General features: G+C 43.2%; 1 protein-coding gene across 2 annotated transcripts in view; it reads left to right on the top strand.

Moving 5' to 3' along the window:
- Atg14 (autophagy related protein 14) overlaps nt 1-14,274 on the top strand; it is a 251,020-nt gene that overhangs the window by 114,262 nt on the left and 122,484 nt on the right. For both annotated transcript variants that reach the window (XM_065425403.2, XM_065425404.1), the window contains exon 8: nt 5,638-5,788. In XM_065425403.2, the coding sequence (XP_065281475.1) occupies nt 5,638-5,788 (151 nt within the window). The remainder of the gene's footprint in view (nt 1-5,637; nt 5,789-14,274) is intronic.

The raw sequence follows: 14,274 nt of genomic DNA, 5'->3' as shown, positions 1-14,274 counted from the left end.
CTGAAGGGCATGAAAACGCTTGGTGCCGACTATTTCTTGGTAATACCGTATTATTAGTGGGCGTCATCTATAGGCCTCTTGGCAGCTCTGTAGAATTCTTTGAAAGCCTTGATAATTACCTAACAGCATTAAGTAAGAAAGCGTGAATAATAATCACTGGTGACTTCAATTTGCCTGGTGTAGATTGGGAGGCAAGAATCCCAAGTTCCACTGACGGGATTCATGCAGACAGTATGTTAGAAGCAATGGCTCAGCTCGGTCTTATTCAGGTGGTCTCGTCTCCAACGCGAGTACGTGCGGCAAGTTCGACGACGTTGGATTTATTGTTTCTATCCGAGGGAACGTTTGATTATGAAATTGATGTGGAAGAAGGAATATCCGACCACAAAGCAGTAATTTTGTCTCTTAAAGTCAGCAATAAACTCTTAATTAAGAAATCGGCTAATAAAGTATTTGATTTTTTTCGAGCCATGACACATCAATTCTCGACCGATTGGAAATCGGTGTCGATGAAATGCCACATCATGAAGACGTAAATGGGCTCTGGTGTCATTTCCTAGCAGTCGTAAATGATTGCTTGCTCAAATATGTTCCCCAAAAAACAAAAAGGACAGATAGGCCAAACCCATGGATTACACGAGATATTATTAATCTCAATTGGCGACTGCGCCATGCACGTCAGAGAATTCAGAGACACGACAGCAATCAGTAACCTCAGTACGCATGTGCGTAGCGAGTTAAAAAAAGCTAAAAGCTTTTTCTTTTCAAATACGTTGACTAAATATATGCAAGAATCGCCGCAGAAATTTTGGAGGTACATGTCAAGCAGTAGAAACACAAATGAAGCCATTCTTGTAGATGGTATGTCGTGTTCTGAGCCCTCCCTCCTTGCTGAAGCGTTTAACGAGTACATCTGGTCTGTATTCACTTCAAAAGATTATAGTACTGTCATAAAACACTCGGACATAAATCTTTTCAGCAACGACATTGTTATCACCAAAGAATGTAAAATTGCTGCCTTGCTAAGACTAGACAACAAAAAGTCACCAGGCCCGGATAAGATTCTAAACGCTTTTCTTAAACATTATTCTGAGTGGGTGGCATGCTTTCTCGAAAAGCTTTTTGCGTTATCGCTTCATAGCGGTATTATACCTACTGACTGGCTGATGGCAAGGGAGAAACCAATTTTCAAATCTGGAAGCAAGCTTGCCATTGGGAATTATCGCCCGATTTCTATTACGTGCACAATATGCAAGGTCCTGGAACATATAATTGCTAAGGAGTTAGTTCAGTACATAGAAAATAATAATCTTTTCTACAGTAAGCAGCATGGCTTTCGAAGAAATCTATCAACTGTGGCCCAACTGTTTGAAACTATCCACAGCTTTGCTGAGGCAGTCAACTCGAAAGCGCAAGTTGACGTAATTTCAATTGACATCTCAAAGGCATTCGATAAGGTCTGTCACAGCAAACTGATCAGCAAGCTTTATGACTTTGGATTCAACGAACAAATCATTCATTGGATTCAGGCGTACTTGACAAATGGGCTGCAATTTGTTGAAATTAATGGCCAACACTCCCAAAGTTTACCCGTTTCTTCTGGTGTACCGCAAGGGTCTGTGTTGGGGCCGATATTATTCTTGATTTACATTAATGATATAGCCGAGCATATAGATAGTAGTGTTGAGGTTCGCTTATTTGCGGACGATTGTATATTGTACTGCCCAGTGAAATCAGTAGATGATCAAAAATTACTGAATACATCCTTGGAAGGAATCCAATATTGGTGCTCCAAATGGAACATGGAAATTAATTTTAAAAAGACCGCGTGTATGACTGTCTCGAACAAGAAAATACCACTGTGTTTTAATTACTTTGTAGGCAACAAACATATAGCCCGCACGACAAAACTAAAGTGTCTTGGTGTCACCATCTCAAATAACTTCAATTGGAAGAATCATGTAAACAACATATGTGGATCTGCTCAGCGAAACCTTGGATTTTTGAAAAGAAAATTGGCGCATGCAACGCCTGCAGTTAAACTTGAGGCATATACAGCTGTTGTACGTCCTTCTTTGGAATATGCTAGTGTTATATGGGATCCTCACCAGCAATATCAGATTAACCAACTTGAACGCATTCAGAGACTTGCAGTACGGTTTATATTTTCAGCGTATCGCAAAACACAGTCCGTGACCGCTTTGCTCGCTAGGGCAAATTTATCGACACTGGCAACACACAGAAAAATCGCACGACTGAAGTTTTTGTACCAGCTCTCTACTAATAAATTTAACTTAGATCAGTCGCGCTATTTGTTACGTCCTGGCAGAGTCTCCCCCCGTGTAATCACCCTTATGTTTTTATGCCTTACAATGCCAGAATTGATGTTTTTAAATATTTTCCCCTTGTTAAGACAATTGAAGACTGGAATGGCCTTGATGTACAGATTTTTGATGACACAATGACTGTACAATCATTTGAACGGAAACTGGAAATGTACCTCTCGTGATGTATTTATTTTGTTTCATTGCTTGATGTGTTGACAAAATGTGTCAATCCTCCCACCCTGTACCAGCCTGAAAAGGGCTAACAGTAGGGGTGTGCGAATATTGAAATTTTCGAATACGAATCGAATACGAATAAGGCGAAAAACTGTCTTCGAATATCGAATCGAATATCGAATATATGTGTAGCATTAAAAAATTGCAAAACGAGGTAACAATAGCTTTATTACCCTTTTAAAAATAATAATGCATTTTACGAGGCTGCTTCAGGTTAAAGAGGCACTCATTCTATAGGTAATGCACTCAGGTAATGTAAGGTAATGCTCTGTCAGGTAAACGCTTGTTACAGATTATCGCGAAGGAAAATTGACTGCTTAACATGTTTAGAAAGTAAAGGCTCTCTATGCACTGTGACAACATTGGTCCAGGTAACATTTTCTAGGTGCATATTTTATTGCGCATACTTACGAAGCCTGAAAGTACATCATATATTGTTATGAAAGAGCCCTGGAATAAAGCTTGGTAAAAAAAATCGAAACTGATGATGTCTCACGATCCTGATGCAGATAGACTGGAACAGAGCGTACACATTCATAGTAAGGTTCGTTACAGCACTTAACATCACAGTGCTGTAACGCTGTGTCGTCGTTTTGTACCTTCTTTTGTCCTTGTTTTGTGTTGCGCTGTAACGAACCTTACTATGAATCCCAACCAACTGGCCCAACTTGCCATCTTGATGCAGAGCATACAGATAATGAGCGGATCATGTGAAGCTCTCAGTGAATAAACATGTTCTTAGGAGAATGTGGAGCAAGCATATAATTCGTTAATTACTAAATTATTCACAATCTGTCCGAATATTCGCCGTTTCGACCATTATTCGGCCGTCCTCGAATATTCGGGAATTTACGAACATGCATTTCTCGAATCGAATACGCTTCGAATAAGGAAAATATTCGATTCGTATTCGAAATTTCGAATATTCGCACACCCCTAGCTAACAGTATTCAAAATAATAAATAAAAAAATAAATAAATCGGAAACCAGAACGACACCTTAACCCTGCAATTCGACCTAATGACTCTTTCGGAATGGTGCAGCAAATGGCAGATGAAAATTAACAATAAAAAAACTAATACAATAAATTTGGTCCCAGTCTAAACTTCTTGTCTAACGAGTACCTAATTAATAATTCTACAGTTGAAACAGTTTCGCCGATTAAATAATTAGGAGTTCTGTTCATTTGCAGTCTAAAATGGAATAATCATATAGAAGTAATCACGAGCAAAGCTTTTAAAAAGCTTGGCATGCTAAGACGCCACTTACGCATTGCCAATTCCGACACCAAACTTCAGGCATTTAATTCGTTAGTTAAACCATCATTAGAGTACGCTCCCAACATATACCATCCACATCAAGCTTACCTTACTGACATGCTGGAATCAATTCAAAGTAAAGCCGCTAGATTCATCTCGTCCTCATATTCTCATTATCACAGTGTTTCATCCATAAAAAGAACCTTTGTCATTTTACCTCTCGTAATATGCAGAAAATATTCATGATTATCCTTCTTTTACAGTGTTTATTACAGTAACAGTGCCTTTTCACGCAAATTCACTAATCCAGCAGCCCACATCTCCGCCCGTATTAACCACGAACTCAAGGTATACCCACCCTTCGCGTGAACTAAAACATATTTACACTCACCTTTGGTCTTGTCAGAAAATGAGTGGAATGCCCATCCACCAGTTTGACGTAGTAGTTCTGCGGAAACCCGCAAGGTGGAGAGAAGTAATGAATAAAGGGAAAATCAGACATCCACCCGTTCGTAGCAATTGCTACAAAGGAAACCCATACGGGTTCCTCGAAAGAAAAGCCTCATAGTTGAAGAAAAATTCATCCTGGTCTGGGACTCGAACCCGGGACCACCGCCTTTCCGGGGCAGCTGCTCTACCATCTGAGCTAGAACCAGGCGGCTAGCAGATGGCAGGGCGAAGTTGAATTTGTCGACAACACGAAGCAAAGGCAAGAGTTTGACGTAGTAGTTCTGTGGAAACCCGCAAGGTGGAAAGAAGTAATGAATAAAGGAAAAATCAGACATCCACCCGTTCGTAGCTAGCCGCCTGGTTAGCTCAGATGGTTAGCTCAGAAAGAGCGTTGTGGCGTTGTGCAAACAAGGATTTGCGTCATGCCGAAGCTCGGATGAAAAAGACGCCGGGTGCTAAGCATAGAAAAAATATGAGACATCGTTCACGCCATCGAACGTGATACAAAGAAGTCGGTGATAGCGCGCGACAGGGATCTGCTGTTGATTACGGTGTGTGGCATTTGGAATGCAAAGAAGTTGCTTGGCAGCGCTGCTGTGATCGCGAAGAGATGTCGGCTACTAGGTTCGACTTTTTGCCATCGTTGCCTCTGTTGTTGCCGAAGTGTCGACTAGCGACAGTGATGAGGATGACATGGAAAGCGACAGCACGGGCAATTCGTGCCCAACAGTGGCAGAAGCTGCGCATCAGCCTCATGAATGCAATCGTCTTAATGAGAACAGCACCCCGCAAAAGAAAGGTGCTCCGCGACTTCTGCAGCACTGCCGCCCCTGTGCACGGAGAACGTGCAACGCCAATGAGGAATCTGCCATGCGAGTGTTTGCCAAGAAGAGGGGGCTGGCAGAAAAGTTGACTCACAGCTTCAGTAAGTTTGAGGCCACTGTGATCACTGCTAGGCTGCTGCGGCATCAACCGAAAATAACACTTTTATCGCGCGAAGTGAATAAATACTTTCTAGGTATACTTTGTGGTGCAAAATACGTTTCTTGAAAAGGGACAGAAGAAAGGAAGACAGTGAAGCGCCAATAAATACTGCATTTTTCTCCTCTTTCATCGAACTCTCTCAGAGTTCCATTTTTGACAGGTAAGTAGGCGATCTCATGCTGTTTCGGTTAACCAGCACTACCGTTTAGTACATATACTTTTTCCGAGCTTCGGCCAACTACGGTTTAACGAGGTTGCACTGTAGTTGAAAATTTGAACAGGCAAGAAAAAGTGCATTCATCCTGTTTGTACTTCTTCTCCCTCATACAGCATACAGCCTTTCCAGGGTGAAGGACCATTAATGAGGTTGCGTGCCAATGCAGTGGCTGAACAACAGGAACGTGCGTGGCCTGCCCCAGAGGAGCCGTGCAACGTGGGCTACACGCTCTCAGCAGGGCTCATGTATGCGGCCCAGATGGTGGCCGTCCTGGCATTCTATCTCGACATGCCTCTGCCCCACAGCCTCTGCTACAGGTCAGTGGGCGATTAGCCATAGCATTTGTGAACTGTTTGTGTGTGAGCAAGCTTAAAGGGGCACGAAAGAAAAACATGTTTTTCTTGATAAAGCATTCTTTTGAAACCCTGTTTTCATTAATATCGAAGTAAAAGGTTAATTACCAGAATAGATGGTGAAGGCAAAACTTCTGTTTTACTGTTTAGTTCAGAATCGAACCTCCAACACCTGTATGTTTTTGTAATGTCAGAAATTCCAAATTATTTTCTCATATTTGAGCTCTTGTGGCAAATTACAACACAATGAATTTTTACTGTTGACTGGGCTCAAGCAGACAGTGACAAAATCCACCAAGTTGTCGCTGGCAAATGCAGGAACATCAAGGTTGTGTTTCCGCCAATCTTCTGTCGCATGGCTTACCGAACTTCCTGTCATCCTAAGAGCAGCTGATTCGTATTCTAGAAGGGCAATTTACTACCACAGTTGAACATGTGGTCATATTTTAATTCTTTTAGTGTCCCATTAACTCTTCTTACCAAGCCTATTCAAATGGATCACCGGTGAACTATGTTTTGGATCAGCAGTTTCGACTGATTGGAGCCATTTCTTATCCACATAAGGCCATCCAATGGTTAGTACAGGTACTGCTCTTTTGTAATCAGTTTAAAGTTTTGCACTACGGCGATGTCGTGATTTTTACGGACCATTTTGCGAGCTAATGTGCATATGTTGTGAAAAGAAGTGTGGCTGTCAAGTTCTTCCACGCTGTAGAAAAAGAATGCTGTTCACGATTATGCCCCACTAGCATCAAAACGTTGTAATCAAGTGACTCCTAGCACATAACGAATTAAGTTATATCGCCGGCTTTGCCATCCAACAGTACTGAGCGGTGATAATTAACCGAAAATGATACCACCTGTTCACTAGTGAGCTTTGGTTTGGAGTCAGAGTCCTTTTATTCCACTAAAGTGTATTTCTGAAGGTCCGCCGCATGTCCATCATGTGGACGCGGCTTTTGCAACCAGTTTCCCGGAGTTTTGGTAAAGCTTCTCTCTTAAAATCCTGGCAAGAGGTGCTGCCGCTGTCACTGCGCAGTTATCGAAAGTCGCTCCCATGGCGTCGTCCCGTGTGGCTGCTTCACGAAGAAAGCATCCTGGTCGAAACTATGCTGCACCCGCACTTGAATTTAGTGGTGAGGACTCGAGTTATGATTCCAAAGATGACGGTAAAGCAGATTGAAGCTCTGATGGCGACAATGTTTTGAATCAGCATAGGACATCCACAGCTGTTCACCGGTGAGTTTCCTTTATGGTCTTGAGTGGTCTCCTTCCTTGTGCATGTTTATCTGCCAATCTTTTTACACAACCTGAGAGTTCTACGGATTATCTTCAGGTTGCATACTTCGCTTGGTTATCATGTGCTGCCATCAGCAGCAAAGAAACTTCCGTTCCTGCCAAGAAGGCCACCTGTAGCACATCTCGGCCCAGCAATACGGATCAGTGCAAGACAGTTTACAACGGCGTGGGATTTCTTCCTACTGTTCTTCTCTGCAGAGGTGATAAAGGCAATGTACAAAAATGTGAACAGACATGCTTGAATACATAATCCTGTTGTTGCCCAGATACGATGAAAGCTATGATGAACTGGTAAAGTACGTTCCTTGCACTTCTCATCGGACTATCCTCAGCAGATGCCGAAAAGGTGGAACTGCAAAATGTGCTATGAGGACCACAAATTTGAACAAAAACCATAGATCTTGTGGGAAAATTGAGGAATGCATCTATACTTCATAAAATGCAGTTCACAATATCCAAGAACTCCTTCACCGCATGGCACGAGCGGTAAACTTGTCTTAGTTTCTTTTTTATCCAAAGAACGACGGTGTACTGAGCATTTATTTTTTCAGCCACTATTCCTGGCTTATTTATCTTAGAAGCGTAGTTTCTGAATTTTTTTCGACGTTAATATTTTTGTAGATATCATGTTTTCTTATTGTTGTTGGCAGTAAAAATTGCGTTTTCTCGAATTTTTATATTTTACCTAATAATTTCTTTGTTCTATACATATGTTTTTGGAAAGAGCATTTCATTATGCACAATACGCTATGCTGCAGTGTGTGCTGGAATATTATTTGTGGTGGTAAATAATTATTTGCAAGAACTATAAAAAAACTACAATTTTCTCGCGGTAACGGAAGAGCTAAGGTGTGGCATTAAACTAAATTATCCGACTCTTTCACTTTCAAAGTTAATTATAATACAGTCAAAGCTTGATAAAATGAAGTTGTACTTGCAGCAAAAAATTATTTAAAATAGCGAATGTTGTTTATTCGAGGTTCTAGAGCTTCAATAGTAAAAATAATTTTACGAATTCCCCGAACGTTCCTAGTGAACAGTATTAAAAAAATTACATTATGGAGTTTTATGTGCCAAAACCAAGTTATGATTATGAAACACACCATGAAGCATGCCAGAATAATTTGGACCACCTGGAGTTCTTTAACGTACACCTAAGTCTTAGTATATACCATATTTACATGAATCTAGGCTGGCCCCGATTGTAAACTGACCCCCAAAAGTCGGAAGCCAGAGAAAAAAACAAAAGAAGAAGAAACTTACCTCGAATGTACAGTCGGAACTCACTCGTGGGGATGCGTGACTCTTACGTGTCCCCTGATATCTTCTTTTCCCGCATAGCTCCCGTCTCCTGCAGTGCGGCTTCGCCACGTGGCCTGGCGTCCGCGGCAGTGGGAGTGGTTGAAGCGCAGTGCGAGAGATGGCGCGAGTGTTGCGCTGCTAGCGCCGCCTCACAGCGGTTTTACTTGGGTGCGGAAAACACAAGGGGCTTCCTTTTTGGTTCGGGACGGCAAGCAGCGCAGACGTGCTGCGCATGCGCCGATCCATGCTTCTGCCAGACCGTCTCGTGAGGCCTTGTTCGAACGCACCACCGTTCACGTGACTGTACGTGCGAACGACCAGGTGTTGGGATCCAGCAAGGGGCGAACATATTCGCTCGCTATCCGGTCGCGGTGAGTCGGACTTCCGCGCACGCCCATCGGCATGTTTTGTGTATAGCAACTCGGCTAGCAGGCATTGATCTATGAAAGGTGCAATAAATGCCCTTGTGATTGTTTGCACTACTGTGTTGTCGTTCCTTTGTCCCAAGATCATGGGTGTGAGAACTCCACAAGCGATACCGGTTTTAACAATATATTGGTTATAACAATGAAAAGCTGCTGCACCATCAACTTTTGTATGTTTTCTATGGGGAAATAACCCACTTACTACAATGCCCCCAAGCTGCGTTAGCGGTTATAACGATGAAGTCTGGCTTCTGAGTGTCCATGCCGAAAGGTAATGGAATACAAAATCCTTGAAAAAAAAAAAAACGATTATCGGTTACAACAATGGAATTGTCACGGCGCTTGCATATTGTTATAAGTGGGTTTGACTGTGGGCGAAATAAAAACGCAAGGACAGCGTTCACAAAATGAAAACGGCATTTATTGAACATGAACATGCTGAACTTACTCTTCGTCGCCATCTTCCTTATTATTGTCATCGCTTCATTGCGGCCAGCACACACAAAAAGCATCTCCCATTGCCCCCTCCAATCATGGGCATTTTTCTTATCGATGCTCAAGTCCCGCCCAGCTTGAACATTTGATGATCCCTTTGCAACTAGGACAACTTTTAGTGGCATCACTTGTTTGGTGCCATTACGATAACGCCACGCTGCATGCCGATACAACACAGGTCAAAACGTTGTCACCAGTAATGGCTGCAACACTGACTTTTCTAAACGGCGCTAGCGATGCACCATATTTGTAAATTTAAATTAAATACTGGTGCATTTTTTAAAATCCTAAAATTCATGCTGACCCTAGGGTTTGGCATATGATTATATGAAAAAAAAGCTATCGGCCTAGATTCGAATGAATGTGGTAGGTGTCTCTGCATTTTGCCCCCATCAAAATGCAGCCGCTGTGGCCGAGATTTGATCCCGTGACCTTATGCTTAGGAGTACAACACTAAAGCCGCTAAGCAACCGCGATGGGTCTAGTGGACAGTATCTGGTCAGTAAGTACTTATAAACAAAAGGCAACAAGATCGGGCCAAATAGCACAGTTGTGAGCACCAGTGCATGCGTTGCAGATCGCACCGAGAGCAATGCATCGGCATGGCTCACAGTGTTCGAGATTTGCGTGGGCTGTGTCGCGCAGCACCATATATCTTGGACGCCATGGCTGATTGTGCTTAGTGCCCACAGCGGTCATCAGGTAGCACCTGCAAACTAAACAGTGCATTAGGTTAACACTTTCGTGACCGCACCTATTGCTGTTGACAGTATGTTCTCGGTGGTACAAGTTTGAATTTGGGTGCCTCTCCGAGTGCTTCGGACAGCTAGTGCCATCGAACAGGTTAAAGAGAGACTATTTTATCAGGTTCAGATTTGTGTTTCTCTTTTCCACCGTGTAGGGATTTTTAAAGCGCCTGCATAGTCGGGGTGACGAGCGCTCGTTGTTTCCGAGACGGCATTTACGTCGTGCGCATCCGCTCCATGGAAACGGCGAGTTTCGACGGTTTCCGACGCATCTGGGCTCGAATTTGTGGATGATCACAGCACCAGAAACTTGGAAGACGACTTCGATTCGTCGGACTTCAGTACGGACGACGACAGTGCAGCAAACCGCCGTGAAACATCGACAAGTATCCGCCGGTGATTTTTGCTTTCTTCTCGGACCATGTTATCGCATTGTAAGGATTTCCGGTGTGTTCTAAAGGTTACAGTTCCTATCTGCAGGGTGTCAATGTCATTCAGACAGGACCATTTGCCGGCGGCCACGCAGAGAGTGGAGTTTTGTCCACGAAGACCGCCGGGAGTGGACCCTGGAATCGCGCTCCGGAGTGCTGCGCGGCGGTTCATAAGAGCCGTCAATTTCTTGTTGTTTTTCACCGCCGAAATCATCAGGGATATATGCAACATCACAAAAAAGTATGCGTGGATGCATATTTTCGAGAAGCCCACATACAGCGAGAGATAGATCGTGGGAGGAAGTCACTCAAGAGGAGATGCTCAAGCTCATCGGACTTCTCGTATACATGGGAATCGTGCAAGTCCCATGCTTGCATTGTTATTGGAGCACACGCAGATTATTCTCCAGGCTTCTGCCTACAGTGATGCCAAGGAAATGGTTCAAGGCGTTGCTTGCCTTCCTGAGGGTGTCTGATCCAGGGAAGACGACCATCGCATCCCATGGCAAGCTTCACCGCATATCCTCTCTGCTTCAGCACATAACGATTCTTCCACGTTGTTTTTTCAACCACGTCGGAACCTCTCCGTCGATGAGAAAATAGTGAAATCAAAAGGTCGGTCTGGAATTCGCCAGTACATGAGGGATAAAGTGATCAAATTGGGTTACAAATTATGGATATTGACAGATTCAGAAACGGGGTACACTGTTCAGGTCAGCGTCTATACGGGAAAGCGTGAAGAACCTAGCGTGCAAGGTTTGGCATTCGATGTTGTGACGCGGCTGTGCAAAAATTATCTTGATCAGGGTTGCATCATTTCTTTGGCCAATTCCTACACTTCCACATCTTTGTTTGTTCATTTACTGGAGCGCAAGACACTTCCATGTGGGATAATGTGGAAAGATTGGCGTGGCTTTCCAAGTGAACTCAAAGGCACACAGTGGGAAAAGAAGGCGAAAAGCGAAAAGAGAAGGCAAAGTTCGATGGCTGCGGGAGCAGGATGTTTTGTACCTGCAATGGAAAGACAGGTGGGTTGTGAATATGTCTACCGCGCAGACAGCGAATAAACTCGTCCTTGCAAAGCGAAGAAAGAAAGTTGGGAATATGAGGACAGAAGTGTCCGTGAAGAAGCCGGTGCTGATCAAGAAATACAATGTGCGCATGCTCCTACAACATTCTTATGAAGTCCGTGCGTTGGTGAAAGACAGTTTTTCCACTGTATCGATATAGCTGTAGTAAATAGCTTTATGATGTTTGACGAGCATCATCAGCAGCATCCAGAAGTCCCAGAATTATCGCGAAGTTTGCACTTCAACCAGTTTGCCTTCAGGCTAGAACTAATCGACCAGCTGCTGGGATACGATGAGCCACATTTTGCGGACCCCCCAGTTGCGCCTGCTGTTCCCTCTCAAAGTGCACCTTAAGTTCAACAGCATCAACCATAAAAAATGGAAAGATATAGAAACTGTAAACTGTGCTATGAAGAAAAAAAAGTTGCGCAGAAAACAAATCTGCGAAACGTGCAGCTAACCTCTGTTTGACTTCGTCGAGAAACTGCTTCGCACAGTGGCACGATAGACGACACTAGGTCTAATGTTTTCTTGTGTTCCTGAAGAACTTTTGTAGATACAGAGCTAACATTTGCAGGCTGATTTCATACGCTCATTTTGTTGAAAATGTATATTGCGATTTTTTAAAATATTTTTTTTGTGCAAAGCAGCATTGATGTCTTTATCGATCTTTCTCATTTTTGTTGCGATTTTTTCGTTTGCTTAATTTTTTCGTACTGTTATTAATAAAAATGTTGTTTGAAATTAATACCGTTGGAAAGATAATTTCTTCTTCTACGATTTGATACCATACACTTCAACATGAATCATTTCCTGTGGCAGGAAAAAAAATAATTACCAGACTACCCTAAAACTACCGATTTTCCCGCAGTCACAAAAGTGTTAAGGGCATAGAAAGATTACTGGGAAACAGTGAATTAGGTTTTTTTTTTTTTCACCCTACATGCATAATGGACAAATGGTGCAACTGAAGGACACCGGACTGATGTATTTGGACAACATAGAGCTACTAGCGGACACTGAAAGGAAATTTACAGACACTTGCAAATGAGTGTGGCAATACAGCGACAAATCTAAGCCTTAAGTCTTGCGCAGAAAAATTGGGAATTATGATCTTTATGAAGAGATGAGTAATTTTGTGGTGTCTATTTAACAGCAAGTCGTACCCATAGTCAATGTAAGTACCTGTGTGTATCATAAACGAAGGAAATACTTACTCTAGCACCCACCATGATAACCTGAAAATAAAGGGGGAGTGGAATGCAGCAATATACGGACATAGAGCACTTTGGGGCCACAACAATTATTTCACAAGTGGCATTCTCTGCTTTTCGTTTTGTTACCGTAAAGACCCCTTGCGAGGTATTGCATAAGGGGTGGGCACAGTGAAACCTCGTTTAACCATAGTTGGCTGAAGCTCGGAAAAAGTACACACTAAACAGTAGTACTGCTTAACCGAAATAGCACGAGATCGCCCACTTGCCTGTCAAAAACGGAACTTGGTGAGAGTGCGATGAATGGGCAGAAACATGCAGTATTTATTCACTTCATGCAACAAAAGCCTGTTATTTCTCTTTGATTCCGCGGTGGCCTAGCAGCGACAACAGCGGCCTTAAACTTACTGAAGCTGCAAACACTCGCATGGAAGATTTCTCGTTGGCGTTGCATATTCTCCGTGCACGGGTTCTCGTCGCGACAATTGCATTCATGAGGCCGACGTAACATGCAGCTTTTGCCACTGTCGGGCCTGAATCACCTGTGCTGTCGCTTTCCATGTCATCCTCATCACTGTCGTTAGGCAACGCTTCGGCAACAGAGGCAACGATGACGAAAAATCGAACCTCGTAGCCGACATCTTCTCGTGGTCGCAGGAGCGCTGCCGAGCAACTCCACATTCCAAATGCCACACACCGTAGTCAAAAGTAATTTCCTGTCGCGTGCCATCGCCAACCTTTTCATGCCACGTTCGATAGCACGAATGATGTCCAATTTTTCTTCTATGCTGAGAACCCAGTATTTTTATCCGAGCTTCATTCAGTATGACATGAGTCCTTGCTTGCACGATGCTGCACGATGCCAAAATGATGTTGATGGTGATGGGGCTTCATGCGCAAATGCATGGGGCACTTGGAGGCCATTGTTCTGTTCTCTGAGGCTTATTGTTCTGACAGGCGGCCCGACGGGGACAACACATGACCATGAAAAGTGGAAACACTGCGTGCTAACCGATACGTACGCAATAAGCTGGTACAGTTTATGCGGATACAAAACAAAATATGTTTAATGGTCGCCCAGTTGGGGATTTGACTTTACTGCTTTTAAAACGAAACTACTGTTTAAGTGGGTACAGTTTAAGGAGGTTTTACTATATACAGTGAAACCTCATTAAACCGTAGTTGGCCGGAGCTCGGAAAAAGTACACACTAAACGGTAGTACTGCTTAACTGAGATAGCATGAGATCGCCCACTTACCTGTCAAAAACAGAACTCAGAGGGAGTGTGATAAAAGGGCAAAAACATGAAGTAGTTATTCACTTCGGGCAACAGAATTGTTATGCCCCTGTCAAGCGGGCAAGTTAAGTGCACTTATGGAGATTGCATTCGGTTTTAAGTGTACTTTCCTAAATCTAAATGTCACAAGAGGAGTGTGCTCACAGAAAAGTGCACTCTGGTTGCAGTGCA

Source organism: Dermacentor albipictus, chromosome 7 (assembly GCF_038994185.2).
Source record: "Dermacentor albipictus isolate Rhodes 1998 colony chromosome 7, USDA_Dalb.pri_finalv2, whole genome shotgun sequence".
Taxonomy (NCBI): domain Eukaryota; kingdom Metazoa; phylum Arthropoda; class Arachnida; order Ixodida; family Ixodidae; genus Dermacentor; species Dermacentor albipictus.
The sequence above is the reverse complement of the archived record's forward strand: the minus strand, read 5'-3'. Positions and strand labels throughout refer to the sequence as shown.